We start from the raw sequence: 17,559 nt of genomic DNA on the forward strand, positions 1-17,559 counted from the left end.
GGAGGGGGGAGCCCCACTGCCCCAAAGCGCCCCCCCTATGTTGAGGGCATGTGGCTGGTATGGTTTGGGAACGGGGCTTGCTCATTTCTCCTCCTTTTCCTGACCAGATGGAATGCATGTTCAGAGAAGGGTCTGGTATGGATTTTGGGGGAGGGGGCCCACAACTTTTTTTTTTAACTTTGGCATGGACCCCATGCTGTTTTTCACTTGATTTTTTAAAAATTGCGGGCAATAGGTTTGTTTATATTCAGCTGTCAGTGAGAAAACCTGCTGACAGCTGATGATTCATTGGTTGTTAAGAATGCAGCAGCAGCCCGCTCCTTGACAACCAACTAAAGTCACACAAAACCCAACATGCAAAATAAAAAAAAAAAAGGATTAAAAAAAACGGGTGTGAAAAAAACCCGCAAAATGCATCAAATGTAATCTGCATAGATGTGAACCTAGTCTTATGTACAACCTTAAATGGTCCTATTTAATTAAGAATTTCTGAAAGTGGGAGATTGGAAATTTTATCTTCCTACTCCAGGAATGGGGAGTCAGTTCAGGGAAGCCACCCACCTCAAAGCAATAGTCCTGGCCCAGAATGCTGCTATGGACTGGCTTGATGACCACCTCTTCCTCCATGCTGAGATCAAGAGCTTCGACCGCGCTGCTGGGACTAAGCAAAGATTCGTGTGAGCGCGATTCCTTCAATCTCGGCATTAGATGTGACCTGTTGAGAGACAAGAGAAAGATGAGACTCCTTTAAATCCATCTCTCCTTTCCCCACAGCACTGTATACCACAGACAACTGTAATGCCATTGACTCCGCCCACTTGGTGGAAATATTCTCATTATGCCAACAATAGAAATATACAAGTAGCTCTTCAGGAACAATTAGCTGCCTTCTTTTGATGAAGATCATGTGACTCTATTCATTGCTGTAACCTAAGAGTATCACTACTGTCACTTTGTGACTCATGTATGTAGGACTGTCTGTGTTGTCTGCAGTCACCAATCAGATTCTCTTTTTTGTTTTCTATGGTGCACTACAATTGATACTAATTACTCAGAGGATCACAAAACCCATTACAAGGAAAAATAAACATTATTGAACAATAACAAGATAAAAGATGGTGAGGGATATCATAATGCATTTGAACATGGAGGTGCAAACTGACCCTGCTTAGGCATAATCACCGTAACATAACCAAATGTGTTCAGCTTTGGTGGTTGCTCCTGTTCATATGAATGGAAAGGGGAGGCTGCCCACAGTGCTTCACATCACGCAATGGAGCCAATGGAAGCTTTACCTCATATTGCCCAGTGTATGGTGCTACATGAACATTTCTAGAAATAGAAAATAGAGGGAGGAGGGATTCCCAGGTGCCGAGAATACAGCTGTCGGGTTTCAATCAGCAACCAGAAGAATGGCAAACCAGTTGATGATTTTCCAACCTTTTCATTCTCAGGTACTACAGCAGAAGGTGAATGTAATTTCATGAATATGCCGTCCGCCGCCTCTTCCCCTGCTGGGAAATTATTGTTGATCAATTGTCATGATATTTCCTCAGAGCAGCCCACTGTTGGAGGACATCGCTCCCCATTGTGGGCACCATTTAGGATTCATTATTCGTCTTGCTATAGATCGGTTACTGACCACACCTAAGGACAGCATGTCCTCTGCTTGGCCTACAGATAACCTGAACACGTAAAAACAAAGATCAACGACTGGAAAATAACCCAATTTGTTGCTGACAGAAATCCAACACTTTGTTCTCTGTCGAAGAACATCAACAACTTCATCATGGTGAATGTTTTGGGAAAACAAGTCAAATGACGCTGACCTTTCGCCATGCGGCAAATATCTATTTTCTGCCTCACTTTCCACTGCTGTACATGGCGGACAAACACTTAACGGAAATATTTACAGCCTGGAACCAATCTTCTCCCAGCGCACAACGTTTTCAGAGGAAAATACGCACAATGCCCAATAGAGCAATATATTTCAGCCAACGAACGCTGCAACCTGGCATTAACCTTTACAAATGGCAGCCGGATCCCCGCGGAGCACTTTTGGTAATAGGCGGTGACTACAGCAGATATACGAAAGAAACACATGAGATGAAACTGTATTGTGAAAATGATTTCCACACTGCCAGCAGCTGGAGGTTAAACACTTGTTACTAGGCAAAATATGAATGTTAAAGTAAACCAGAGCAAACATTCACTAGTAATAAATAACACTGATACACTTGGCTGAATCTCATACATTTATTGATGTGACACACTTGCATGGTACAGTATTCACCATACAAGCACCATGTAATAAGGCGAGAGGGAGTTAATACACACATAACATGAGTGAGGACTGTGAGGAGCTCTACTGTACTGAATAAAGTGGAAAGAATTGACACATACAGATCACATCACACTACAGGCACTGTGAGGAGTTCTGCTATACCATGTTAGGGTACTTGCACATGGTATTGATGTATGAACATTAGATATTCCTGGAACAGAAAACAAAATGAGGAGTGAACAGCACAGGGGCGTATTGTGTACACTTTGCTTTTTTAGCAGTGTAGAGTGTATATGAGCATATTTGCACATAAAAATACTAACCAGTTAAACAAATTTGTGTATTTTTTTTACTGATCTGTATACAGCGCAAGTTTAAGAACCTGTGTATACTAGCTTATTATAAACAATGTGCTGCATTTAGATCAGTAAGGCTCCTTTCACACAGGCAATCCAATTGTGTCTGCCTGTAAGTTTTTTGGGTGGGCCTGATCAGAAAAGTCTATGCAGTCCTATGGACTTGTGTCCATTTACACCCGCCTACCTTTGGGTCCTATCCAGTTTACTAAAAAGAAAAAAAAAAGAAACAGGATCTGTCCTCTTCTGTTTAGGCGGATCGGATTGGAGGGTAGTCAGGTCTAAACAGACAGCATAGTCCATTTACTTCCGACCTCCCATAGAGCAGAGCAGGCTATGTCCCTGTCTGCTCTGCAGAAACTGAGCACACATGGATGTGTCATACGCCTGCTCTGCTCTGATCAGCAAGGAAACGGCGAGCTGATTCCCTGCTGATCAGAATGGAATCCACCCCAAGTAAAAGGATCCTTAAAAAAAAAAAAAAATCCTGAATGCCTAAAAATCTGGCGTTTTTAGGCATCCATGTGCAAGAAGCATTATGAGGAGAGATGTAACACACAGAGTACATGGCCAGCATTTACCTGTATTTGCACTGCGGGGAGCTATTCTTCCCTATGAAATGAGAGGTCACAAAGAGATCACATGAGCTGTAGCTATTTTACACCATAGGCACTATGAAAAGCTTCACTGTACACACATAGGATTACCTAATTAATTGCCATTTCACACTATAGACAGTGTGAGGGGCTCCGCTATACAATGAAATGAGAAGAGAGATGTCACACACATCATCCAAATCGGCCAGTGAGGAGCTCTGCTATATAGTGTCATAAGAAGAGGCATGTGATACAAATCACATGATCAGCTCATTTCTGTTGTGTGAACATCTACAATAAATATATTACCTTCCTAGTGTAATACCACACATGATAACACACAGTAAGACGCGGTAATCTGTTCCTGTGGTCTCCTTAATGCATATTTAAGTAGATTCCACAGGGCTGCACAAGGAAGGGAGCAGGCCTAGAGTAGGCAGTATATTGTATCTGCTGGATAATACTAGGTCTACAGCCATGTACACTCACTGGCCTCTTTATTAGGTAAACCTGTTCAATCACTTGGTAACACAAATCAGCCAATCACATGGCAGAGACTCAATGCATTTAGGCATCTAGACGTGGTGAAAATGACTTGCTGAAGTTCAAACTGAGAATCAGTATGAGGAAGAAAGGGAATTTAAGAGACTTTGATTGTGGTATGGTTGTTGGTGCCAGACAGACTGGTCTGACTATTTCCAAAAATGCTGATTTTCACGCACAACCATCTCTAGGGTTTACAGAGAATCATCCAAGAAAGAGAAAATATCCAGTGAGCGGCAGTTGTGTGGACGAAAATGCCTTATTAAAGTCAGAGGAGAATAGGCAGACTGGTTCAAAAATGACAGAAAGACTACAGTAACTCAAACCATCACTCGTTACAACCAAGGTTTGCAGAATATACAACTGAACATACAACATGTCGAAGCTTGAAGCAGATGGGCTACAGCAGCAGAGGTCCACAACGGGTGCCACTCCTGTCAGGTAAGAACATGAAACGGAGGCTAAAATTTGCACAGGCTCCCAAAATTTGGACAATAAAAGACTGGGAAAACATTGCCTGGTCTGAGGGCTCTCGATTTCAGCTGCAACATTCAGATGGTAGGGTCAGAATTTGGCATAAACAACATGAAAGCATGGATCCATCCTGCCTTGTATCAGCGGTTCAGGCTGGTGGTGTAATGGTGTGGGGGATATTTTCTTGGCACAATTTGGACCCCTTAGTACAAATTGAGCAGCCTTTAAATGCCACGGCCTACCTGAGCATTGTTGCTGACCAAGTCCATCCCTTCATAACTACAGTGTACCCATCCTCTGATGGGTACTTCCAGCAGGATAATGCACCATGTCACAAAGCTCAAATCATCTCAAACTGGTTTCTTGAACATGACAATGAGCTCACTGTACTCCAATGGCCTCCACAGTCACCAGATCCCAATCCAAGACAGCACTTTTGGGATGTGGTGGAATGGAAGATTTGCATCATGGACGTGCAGCCGACAAATCTGCAGCAACTGCGTGATGCTATCATGTTAATATCTCTGAGGAATGTTTCCAACAACTTGTTGAACCTATGCCACGAAGAATTAGATCAGTTCTGAAGGCAAAAGGGGATGTAACCGGGAACTAGTAAGGTGTACCTAATAAAGTGGTCAGTGAGTGTAGTAGTCTGCACCACAATAATACTGGATTTAGCCAGAGATATTATAAAGGGATTTGGTCCAGGTTTGGGTTATATTTAAAGATTATGTTGAGGTTAAAGATCTGTAAGTGACTCACTATTTCTGGTGAGATGCTGTGATCGGCCTATTATACATATAACATCCTGCTTAAAACTGAAGAAAGTCTATGTAAAAATCATCGAATAACATTTTCCGCCTGTACCTCTATGTGTAATTGTCTTAACTATTTTCACTTATTTTTCCATTCCCCCACCCTCACTGCAACTGACAGTCTTCGTTCCCCCATGTTCACATCTCAGGCTGGTGATGCATTGGATTTGGTGCCCCGATGCTGGAGTGTGTGGTTTACATAGGAGGCTGTGATAGGTGTGACCTAAATGTCTACTGTGATCTCCAGGAGACAGAAAAGATGCAAGGAACAAAAGCTGCGTGATCATCACTGGACTAATGAATACTTATTTCCACACAGATGAGGAGACAGTTCTGCCCTGGCGGAAAAATTAAATTGTAATACACCAAGAGGACAAAGCCAGCATGGATAGCACATTTCCCTGTCCTTGCCATGTCCCTTTCAGGCACTGTACAGTATGTCAGCTGTAGACAGATTTGAACTCTGATCACACCTTCTCCACCCTGTCACTGTCCTGTCACACAGCGGCCCAGTATATTAACCCAGTACCACCAGCCTGCTTCATTGTTACTGGCTGTGCTGTCACCAGGCAGATGTACATTGACAGGTCCACAATCTAGAGGTCTCTACACTCTTTTAGACGGCTTAGGTCTGTAAAGTCAGCCCAAAAATGATTTTCTGAAGCTGGAAGAAGTGAATATGCAAAAGGACCCGGCCTTCTAAATCCCACCAAGAATCATTCTGTATCAGTGCTAGCCCGCAACTGCTGTATCTATCATCAGAACAGGCTCATAAACCACAGGATGGAAAGATCCAACTGGTGCATGGAAACAAAGTGCTTTGTTCCAGATTCAAACCAGCTATGGCATTCTGAGGAGGAGAAATGAGCATTCACAAGTCCTAAATATTTTTCATTTGGAATTCTTCTACAGGTTCCTAACTGTTGAGGCGTGGAACTAAATAATAAAAATTTCCTCTTCATTGACAATACAGATCTTGAAAGGAATAGCCAGAAAATTATTTTCAGTTAACTTAAATTAGGAAAGACTTGTTTTCTTAGTACGATTTTTCTTGTTGGATTGGGTGAAGGTAATTAGCAGCCACTGGCGTTGAAGCTCTGAACGGCGCCATTTGTCATGCAGAGACGGCCGCTGTCAGCAGCTTAAACTTGTTCAGCATTCAAGCAGAGGACGTCGTGCTCCTGTACAGCACAGCTGACACTCTGCCGATAAGCGACATCATTTCTGGTAGTGCACACGGCAGGTCACCCTGACAAACACCTCCAACATATGTTCACTACAGAAACGACAAGAGGCCTTTCAGGAATCCTTATAAAAAGCTTTCACACAAAACAGGCAGGTGTGCACATGCTGAATTTAAATTGGATACAAATTAGGCTCAAAACGTTTCCACCTGAGAAAAGAAGATTCTCACTGCAAAAACCCAACTCCACTGGAATAAAAACACCTTCTTGTATGTAGAAGTAGTGGCTGGAAATTGCTAAATGTACTTTTCAAACTGGTCTGTAAAATGAAAGAATGCAGGGAGCTGGGGTGAGAGTGCGTGAGGACAGGGGTAAGTAAGAGCAGGTTTGAGTGAGAGCAGGGGTGAATGAGAGAGCCAGGGTAACTAAAGGCAGGGGTGAGTAAGGCTGGCCATACATTATACAATTTTCCTTTAGATTTACCAAAGAGCATATAATATGAGATCAAATCTAAACAACACTTTAATTTGTATCAAATTAGGAAGGCCCTTGCACTATATGGTTGGAGGTAAATCTAAAGGAAATTGTACAGAAAATTGTATAAGGTATGGCCAATCTAAAAGCTTAGATCAGAGAGAACCAGGGTGTGTGAGGGCTGGGGTGACAGAGAGCAGAGGTGAGAGCTGGGGTGACAAAGAGCCAGGGTAAATAAAGGCAGAAGTGAGTGAGGGAAGGGGTAGGTAAGAGAGCTAGGGTGAGTGAGAAAGCTGAGGTAAGTGAAGGCAGGGGTAAGTGAGAGCTGAAGTGTGTAAGGGCAGGGGTAAATGAGAGCTAGGACTAATGGAAGAGCAGGGGTGAGTCGGGAGGAGGGGAGAGGGATGGGTAAGATGAGTGGGAGAGCAGGGGTGAGTGAGTCGGGAGGAGGGGGGATGGGTAAGTCGAGTGGGAGAGCAGGGGTGAGTGAGTCGGGAGGAGGGGGGATGGGTAAGTCGAGCGGGAGAGCAAGGGTGAGTGAGTCGAGGGATGGGTAAGATGAGTGGGAGGGCAGGGGTGAGTGAGTCGGGAGAAGGGGGGATGGGTAAGTCGAGTAAGAGAGCAAGGGTGAGTGAGTCGAAGGGATGGGTAAGATGAGTGGGAGAGCAGGGGTGAGTGAGTCGGGGGGGGGGGGGTGATGGGTAAGATGAGTGACAGAGCTGTGGTTAGCGAACCTTGGTTCACACTGATGCATTCCAGCATGTCAAGTGAAATAACATTGTTTTCTATGAAGGCTGTTCACATCTATGTGATGCGATTCTGATGCAGTTAAAAAGAAAGAAGGGTCCAGTGCAGGGGCAGACTGACAACTCATGGGGCCCCCGGGCAATAGGGGATCATGGGGCCCCTGTGTCCTTGCCCAAACTCAAAAAAAGGTACCAGGGGCATCTCATGGGGCCCCCTACTGACCCCGGGCCCTCGGGCAGTGCCTGAGTTTCCAAACGGTCAGTCCGCCCCTGGTCCAGTGTGTGTTTAGTACAGTGACAAGCATGTCAGAATCACATCTTAAAAGCACAAATCACACCACAAATTCACACCGCACTCGCACTCCAAACTGCATGTAAATCGCACCGCATCAGTCTGAACCTAGGCTAAGAGAGCAGGGGCAATTGAGTGAGTGATTAAGATGACCAGGTGAGAGGGCAGGGCTACATGGGAAAGCAGGGGTGAGGAAACGTTCTAGGTGAGTGGGAGAGCAGCCAAGGCACAGATCTGGGGTGATTGGGAAAGCAGGAGTGGGTGAGATTGCTGGATGAGCAAACGATCTGGGGTGAGTAAGAGACATGGAGTATGTGAAAGCTGGTTGAGCAAAACGTCTGAAGTGACTGGGAGAGCAGAAAGTGAATGTTTTACCAGTAACAGTATAGCAGCTGAGGACTGGCTACTACAGCTGCTTGGAAAGGTTTTTTATGTTGTAGTTTTATTGTTGTTACTGTATGTTCATCATTAGTAAAGATGAAAAATTCTGGATTCCTGAATGGAATGGTAGATTTTTATGACAGTCTTATCAGTGTTAATTTCCTCCAACACAAAGCCAGTGCAGCTAACATGTCAAATCTCTCAAATGAACCACACCACAAACTGGTATACAAACAGAAGAAAATTCATATTGAATAAAAAAGTTACAGAGAAGAAATAGGGAGTAAATATAAGGCAGTAGTCACATATTGCAGTCACGTATTGCAGCGATATGGCCGCCATTTGTGCACATTGGGGATGTTAATCCCATTTTGCAGAGGCTTGGTGAATGGTGTGTGGAGAGCAGGCCTGCTACTGATAGGACTAAATGTTTAAAGAATTTATAAATGGCCTTTTAACGCCTGGGGATCAGTGGGATGAATAGCAAATGCTCAGCCAGACACCACATTTGCATAAAAATCAGAAGGAAGAGACCACTGGAAGGATTATGGTGGATTTCACTCAGCTGATCTCTCTCCTCCGGAGGTTCTTGTCAACATATACTTTGTTTTCATGAGTGGTGACCCAGCCACAGAGTAAGTGAATCTAGCTTGAAAATGTAAAATAACGCACTGTCCATTCTTCTCCCAGGTATAGCAGCATCTAGGAGCACAGAATATTGTTTACCGTTACATCAGCGCACACAATGCCTAATCACAACTATGCAAAGGGAAGTCATGCTGTCTTTTTAGACAGCCCTATTCTGAACTCCTGCTGCAAAGTCAGTATTCTGTATGACTTGTGCTGGTCACCTTGTGTGTGATCTGGGCTGGTTTACTTTCAATGCAACTTGTACCAGTCACTCTTATTGAGATTTATGCTGGTGTGCATCATTTGTGCTTAGTTCCTTCAGTGTAACTAGTGTTTGTCACAATCAATGTTACTTGTATTCACCTAACTATATTTCTAGACAAATCTAGAAGCTCTCTCTTGTGTTTCCCTTATGTCAGCCAGCATCCCTGCTAAGCTACAACAGAAATACAATCACTGTGTAATAGGTCACCTAGCTCTCACTCTCTCATACTGGTCACTGGAAGTTCAACATGGCACCTCATGGCAAAGAACTCTCTGAAGATCTGAAAAAAAGAATTGTTGCTCTACATAAAGATGGCCAAGGCTATAAGAAGATTGCCAAGACCCTGAAACTGAGCTGCAGCACGGTGGCCAAGACCATACAGTGGATTAATAGGTCAGGTTCCACTCAGAACAGGCCTCGCCAAGGTTGACCAAAGAAGTTGAGTGCACGTGATCAGCATCATATCCAGAGGTTGTCTTTGGGAAATAGACGTATGAGTGCTGCCAGCATTGCTGCAGAGGTTGAAGGGGGGGGGGGGTCAGCCTGTCAGTGCTCAGACCATAAGCCACACACTGCATCAAATTGGTCTGCATGGCTGTGGTCCCAGAAGGAAGCCTCTTCTAAAGATGATGCACAAGAAGATCCGCAAACAGTTTGCTGAAGACAAGCCGACTAAGAACATGGATTACTGGAACCATGTCCTGTGGTCTGATGAGATCAGGATAAACTTATTTGGTTCAGATGGTGTCAAGTGTGTGGCGGCAACCAGGTGAGGAGTACAAAGACAAGTGTGTCTTGCCTACAGTCAAGCATGGTGGTAGGAGTTTCATGGTCTGGGGCTGCATGAGTGCTCCCAGCACTGGGGAGCTACAGTTCATCAAGGGAACCATGAATGCCAATATGTACAGTGACATAGTGACGCAGAGCATGATCCCCTCGCTTCGGAGACTGGGCCGCAGGGCAGTATTCCAACATGATAACGACCCCAAACACACCTCCAAGACGACCACAGCCTTGCTAAAGAAGCTGAGGGTAAAGGTGATGGACTGGTCAAGCATGTCTTTAGACCTACACCCTATTGAGCATCTGTGGGGCACCCTCAAACGGAAGGTGGAGGAGCGCAAGGTGTCTAACATCCACCAGCTCTGTGATGTTGTCATGGAGCAGTGGAAGAGGACTCCAGTGGCAACCCGTGAAGCTCTGGTGAACTCCATGCCCAAGAGGGTTAAGGCAGTGCTGGAAAATAATGGTGGCCACACAAGATATTGACACTTTGGGCCCAATGTGGACATTTTCACTTAGGGGTGTACTCACTTTTGTTGCCAGCAGTTTATACATTAATGGCTGTGTGTTGAGTTATTTTGAGGGGACACCAAATTTACACTGTTATACAAGCTGTACACTCACTACTTTACATTGTAGTAAAGTGTTATTTCTTCAGTGTTGTCACATGAAAAGATATAATAAAATATTTACAAAACTGTGAGGGGTGTACTCACTTCTGGGAGATACTGTATATATAATTAAAGAGTAACTCCACTTTTGTTGAGAAAAAAAAACCATTCCCCTCTGGGTGACCTGTGTACATTGCAGGGATATTAACAAACTTTGTGGCAGATTCCTTGTTATTCTGAAGAAATATAACCCCTGGCAAAAAAGTATGGAATCACCACTCTTGAAAAATGTTCATTTAATTGTTTAATTGTGTAGAAAAAAAAAAAACAATCACAGACATGCCTCAAAACTGTTTTCATTTAACATTCCAACCTTCTGGCTTTAAGAAACACTTAAAAAATAAGAGAAGAAAGAAAGCTGTAGTCAATTGCAACTGTTTTTTCAGATCAAGCAGAGGAACAAAATATGGAATCACTCAACTGTGAGGAAATTATAGAATCATGAAAAAAAAAAAAAAAACACTCCAGTACACCACTAGTACTTTGTTGCACCACCTCTGGCTTTTATAATAGCTTGAATTCTCTGAGGCATGAATTAAACTATCGAAAAACAGTATTCTTCATCAATCTGGCTCCAACTTTTTCTTACTGAAGTTGCCAGATCAGCTTTGCAGGTTGGAGCCTTGTCATGGGCCATTTTCTTTCATTTCCACCATAGATTTTTCAATTGGATTGAGGTCCGCACTATTTACAGGCCATGCTATTGACATTAAGGGGTTTATTTACTAAAGCTAGAGAGTGCAAAATCAGACTCACTTCTGCATAGAAACCAATCAGCTTCCAGGTTTCATTGCCAAAGCTTCATTGAACAAGCTGAGGTTAGAAGCTGATTGGTTTCTATGCAGAAGGGAGTCTGATTTTGGACTCTCCAGCTTTAGTAAATAAACCCCTAAATGTCTTTCTTGAAGGAAAGTTTTAACAGCTTTTGCCCTATGGCAAGATGCATTATCACCCTGAAAAATGATGTCATCATCACCAAGCATCCTTTCAATTGATGGAATAAGAAAAGTGTCCAACATCTCCATATAAACATGTGCATTTATTGAAGATTAATGGCTGCCATCTTCCCCGTACCTTTACCCGACAATGCAACTCTATATCATCAATGATTGTGGAAATTTGCACGTTTTCTTCAGGCAGTCGTCTTTATACATTTCATTGCAACGGCACCAAACAAAAGTTCCAGCATTATCACCCTGCTTGATGCAGAATCGTGATTCATCACTGAATATCACTTTCATCCACAGTCCATGATTGCCTTTCTTTAGCCCACTGTAACCTTGATTTTTTCTCTGTTTAGGTGTTAATGATGGTTTTCGTTTGGCTTTTTTGTATGTAAATCCCATTTCCTTTAGGCGATTTCTTACAGTTCGGTCACAGACATGGACTCCAGTTTCTGCCCGTTTGTTCCTCATTTGTTTTGTTGTGCATTTTCTGTTTTCAAGGCATATTGCTTTTATTTCTCTATCTTAACACTTTGATGTCTTCCCTGGTCTACCAGTACGCTTCCCTTTTACAACCTATCCATTTGATTTGTACTTGGTCCAGACTTTAGGCACAGCTGACTGGGAACAACCAACATCTTTTGCAACTTTCCGTGTTGATTTACCTTCTTGAAGAAGTTTTATAATCCTCTCCTTTGTTTCAACTGTCATCTCTCGTTTTGGAGCCATGATTCATATCAATCAGTTTGGTGCAACAGCTTTTAACTTTAGACTAATTCGCAGATGTAATCTGATGCAGATGTTTGTTTGAGAACTGCAAAGTACATGGTGATTCCATAATATTTTCCACAGAATCGAGTGATTCCATATTTTTTTCCTCTGCTTGATCTGCAATAGCAGTTGCAATTGACTACAGCTTTCTTTCTTCTTTTTTTTTTTTTAAGTGCTTCTTAAAGCCAGAAGGTTGGAATGTTAAATTAAAATAGTTTTGAGGCATGTCTGTGATTGTTTTTTTTTTTATATACACAATTTAACAATTGAATGAACATTTTCCAAGAGTGGTGATTCCATACTTTTTTGCCAGGGGCTGTAGTTGTTTTTGTCCATGTGCAGAGTGAATCTGTATGGGAGTTTTATACTTATCAATTAGCTTCTGCACCTGCAGGGCTCTAATGAGGAAAATTGTAGGATCTGCATCCCTTTAGACGTGTATTTTCTTTGAGAGTATCTCACCAAAAATGCAATTTTTGTTGCAGGGGATGCTCAAAATTAAATTTTTACCTTAGTGCAGACTTCTGGGAAAATCAGTAAGCCAATCACACAAGCGGGAAATAACATACCTGGGGGCAATCTGTGCACACTTGCATTTTACAGAGAACTACTGTGCTGCAGATTGAAAAGGAAAGGTAATTTTTAATAACATTCAGTTAATTTTTTTTCCCATGAAAGTGGAGTTACCCTTTAAAATACACTGAAGGCTTATAAAAAAAGGAACAAATAATTTTTCTTTAGCTCAGCCAGCCAGAGCATTTAAAGCCTACATGATTGTATAGGAATAAAATGGGTAATGAATTATGTACACGGTTTTATTGCACCAGTGCCTGGCATGCAGCATTAGATCCATTTCACTTTACCATGATGATTCTGAATTGTTCAGACTCAATAGACCTATGGATGGAAAACATCAGGCAGGAAATTTATGGAGAAGAGCACCCCCTACAGGCACAGAAGAAATTTCTTTGAAGATTTCCAGGTCGTACAATATGGTAGGTCTGTGTTGATACATATCTAGGGAAGTATTTATAGGTGGAAGTATTCAGTCATTCATTACAGCCATAAGTACATCACTGAGATGCAGTGGGAGGATTCAAGAGCACAACAGTTGTCATTAATTCTTATTTAGATGTTCAACACCAGCAAATCACATTTTTTTATTGCAAATTTGCACTGTAAATCTGGTTACTCCTAAATGGATTGGTGGCCATAGATCCAGCACTTGCATTTATTTACTGCAGCAGATGATTCACAGCTTTCTGGCTTGCGGGTGCAAGTCTGATATTGACCAACCCTGAGATACAGTGTGACCTGTTCCGCAGTCACCTGAGCTTTTTATGCTTGAAGAAATCTCTGAATTACCTAAACACTAAACAATTCCAATACCAGGCAGAAATGACAGCATGAGCGCGAAGATAACGTATGGTTCAGCATGCTGGAAAACTTTGCATCCAAGTGCAAATCATCTCCCTTTTCCCAAGGGAAAAGTAAAGTTTGTGAAACAGAGGAAGAAATAACAAGCACTTTTAGGTATTTGTTAAAGTCCAGATCTGAGATCTTTCATTGAAATGCTACAAAGATCTGAATGCAGCTTCCTAATGCAAAGTCACAATGAGATTCACTGCAGCACTGACAGCCATGGAGTATATCAGTGATTCCTGACAAACATGCACTGACAGCGCAATGTATGCCTGGAAGGTGTCCTTCTGTGGGGAATGAGCTGCGATCGCCGTGAACATTAAATTGTCTATTGAGTTTGAAGGCAATAAAGACACAATGGCAGTTTTGTACCCAGGAAAAAAATCCAATTTCCATCCTATCAGTAGCGCTTGTACAGAGTGAATGAAGGTTGATGGCGGCGTGACGGGTAAGATATACAACAGTGCTCAGTCAGTAACTGGCTGCTATCATGGGTGACCCATCTTCAGCGCTATCCTTTTAATTAAACAGGACTTATAAATGGGTACATTGGATCTCCTCAGTAGAATTCAGAATCAGATGAGAAATTAACACTGAACCTGGCAGATGTGCCTACAGATATCAATAGCTATTTATAACTGTTATTCATGTTAGCAAAACATTTAAAAGCAAAAAAATATATATAAATATTGACCATTTAATACTGCCAGGAACATGTACAGCACTTATGGTTCATGACTGCCTGCAGCACGCTATGAGGTCATCATCTTATATTTCACTTAGAGGGAACAGAACCAACTACAGGATGTGCTCCCTGTACAGACTCTACATACCCCTGAATATTAAATTACTGCATCATAAAAAACAAAATTGTGAAACTTAAAACTTCAAGACTCACCATACTGTTTGCACATAGTCTCTTTTATGAGCTGTGTGACTGTTATTCTGGCTACACTGTGGTTTATATTACATATTTATTTCTAAAATGCTCTCACTATTGGTGGGCTATGTGCTACTGGAGGCCCTTCCGTTATCGAACGCTCCACTTCTGAAATACTCTGTGCTGATCAGCTGTAATGATATATTGTGTGCTTAGCAATCAAAGATGGAGAGACATCACACACTGCCCATATGAACTGCAGCAGAATCTGTACACAAACATTGTGTTGCATTTCCTGTGGATGGGGGAGAATTCCAGACAAGTTAGGACTTTGTACATTTACCTGATTGCGGTGGCTCCAGCACATGCCTCAGCATGATATTAAGGAAGTTCTATGGAAGAAGTATGCAGTTTGTTTCATCTGATGGAGCGTGACTTTTCTGTGATGGGGGCGGGTGGCGCCGGGTGATTTTCACACAATTCACCACTACCCCATGTAGAGAATTACATCTGCAAATATTGGCATAAAGGAAACTCAAGAAAAGGTTTTTGTGACCTTCACAAAACAAAACAGACTTCTTGTGCCATCTTGAGGCTCACACTTAGTCAATCGGTTTTCAATATTACAACTCTACAAGTGAATATAGATCTCTGTGAATTGTTCTGCAAACATCTCCCCAATTTTTTGTTCCTTTAGAGACACCAACAGTCAACTTCTGTAAGCTGGCATTATTTCCATAGGCTGTGGGGTGTTCTGGAGTAGGGTGAGATATTAAGGAATAGAGTGCTGTGAGATGGTGGGTCGGCAGGTAATGGGGTGTTCTGAAGTACAGAGGGAGAACAAGTGAAGGGGTGCCCTAAGGTAGAGGTGGACAGCAGGAAATGGGGTGCCCTGGGCTACAGGGGGGCGGCTAAATGAGGTTCTGAGCAGATGAGGGGGGCGGCAGGGGTGGCGTATGCTGGGGAAGATGGGACAAAGTAATAGGGAGTGGTAAGGAATGGGTACTCTGGGGCAGAGGGGGATGGCAAGGCTGCTCTTGTGTAGAGGGGGAACAGCAATAAATGTGGTGCTGTGGGAACAGAGGAAACCTCAGGGAAAAAGGTGCTGTTCAGTAGAAGTGGATCAAGGGACGGGGTGCTCAAGCGTGGCATAGGACACAGGGGCTGGGGTTCTGTAAAGCAAGAGTGCTGAACCTGTAGTCCACGAGCAAAATGTGGCCCTCAGATGTGACCCTCGACCTCAAACTGAATGCATGCGTTTTGGTGCACTTTCAGAAATTCTGAACTATTTTACTGCATTTTGACCCTTGACCAGTTACCGAATTACGTACATGGCTCCTGCTCTTCAAGGGGTTGAGCACCCCTGGTGTAAAGTATGTGTGTGTTGTGGGGGGGTGTGGATGTACAGGGATAGGGTACAGTGGAATGGTAACCAGTCATGAATTGTCCAATGACTGATACCAATGACTGAATTGTCCAATGACTACAGTATATAAAAATTTGTGTTTAACAAATGCAGCACCAACTTAAAATCTTTACTGCTTCCAACCCACAACAGATGGCGACAGAAGAGACGGTAGGAAATCCAGTCAAGCAATTACTGCAATGATGTATGCGACAACTCCCAGCTACATACAGTGAGTTCAGTTGGCTTAACATGTTGAGAGTGTCAGTATACCACGTATCAAAGGGCATGAAAGAGTTAACGGCCTGAAGGCGAGAAGAAGAAATGCACACCTCTTGGTCTGCACAGATAGCTCGGCTCATTGCTATTTGCAAAAACAGTTTACAAAAAAAAGCCACTTTGTTGAGGTGGCATCTGGCTCATTACATGTGTTGTTTTCTCTGCGAACAACACCGCCACCACACCGTTCAAAGACAAAACAATTTACTCAGCCAGGCAGAATCCATCTTCGGCTTGTTGTAGACAATTCAGAATGCGGAGTCCGGCAGACCGGAGGAGTCTATCAGAGAAAATTCACTAAACAGCGAAAGAGCCGCATGAACCAATTTAAAACAGAACAGCAAAAAACAAAAAAAACTCTCAAGATTTCCAAGATGTAGAACATGTACAATACACACTAAATTATCTATGATCGATAAAATAGAAAACAAAAATGGGAAAATCACACAGAAATCACTGCAACTCTCTAAAAATCTCCTCAAATAAATTGGGTATAACCGTAATACTGCTTTAAAAACAAACCAGACAAATTTATAAAGTGCTTTTAATAGCGTTCTGAAGCCAGCAGAATGCTATTAAAGCTGAAATCTGCATAAAATACAAACATTAATGCAGCTATGAAATAATTAACACATCATTAAATGTATTACAATTACAAGCACCGCAAGTACCTGAATTTGACCTGACATCAGCCTCTTGTAATCCTAGTACAGCAGAGATCAGACACCCTCGGGGAGAGGGAGAGGTAGGAGTGGGAATTAATTAGGTATGCTACATGCAAAATGTGTTAACAAATAACATGCTGATAGGAAGAGAGAGCAAAGTGACAGAATGATGAGGTCATCAGTCTGCTGTTTCTCCTTTCATTGTTCATTCACAGGCTGGGGGAGAGACAAGGTCTGTGTTAATGTACTGCAGCAAAGAAAAATCAGGTCTCCTCCCCTGCTAGACAGGTTGGTGCTGTGTGGTATAGCTGTGTAAAACCCAGGAATGGATGGACAAATATACCAATTTTTCAATAGGTAAAACAGCTACTTTACATGTATTTCATCTGCGTATTTAGCCATTTACCAGGGGAAGAGAGAGAGAGGAGAGGAGAGAACTGATCAGATCATGTGAGCTGGTAAAGTCAAGTGAGAGGCCTCTCCTCTAGTCCCAGTATTCTCTACACCATGGCCTGCACTTTCTGAATAAGCTGTTAAATGTAAGACAAACTGGTGTTTTTTTTTATTACTAAAATTGGAGAGTACAAAATCTGGTGCACTTCTGCTGAGAAACCAATGATCTTCTAGGTTATATTGCCGATGCTTAATTAAACAAGCTGTGGTTAGAAGCTGATTGGCTTCCATGCACAGGCATACCAG

General features: G+C 42.6%; 1 protein-coding gene across 9 annotated transcripts in view; it reads right to left on the reverse strand.

The window, feature by feature from the left end:
* DAB2IP (DAB2 interacting protein) overlaps window positions 1–17,559 on the reverse strand; it is a 597,823-nt gene that overhangs the window by 136,439 nt on the left and 443,825 nt on the right. For all 9 annotated transcript variants that reach the window (XM_089685241.1, XM_089685244.1, XM_089685243.1 and 6 more), the window contains one exon: window positions 562–715. In XM_089685241.1, coding sequence (XP_089541367.1) covers window positions 562–715 — 154 coding nt within the window. The remainder of the gene's footprint in view (window positions 1–561; window positions 716–17,559) is intronic.

This window comes from Staurois parvus, unplaced genomic scaffold, assembly GCF_062004578.1.
Source record: "Staurois parvus isolate SC_StPar_1 unplaced genomic scaffold, SC_StPar_1.0 ptg000365l, whole genome shotgun sequence".
Lineage (NCBI taxonomy): Eukaryota > Metazoa > Chordata > Amphibia > Anura > Ranidae > Staurois > Staurois parvus.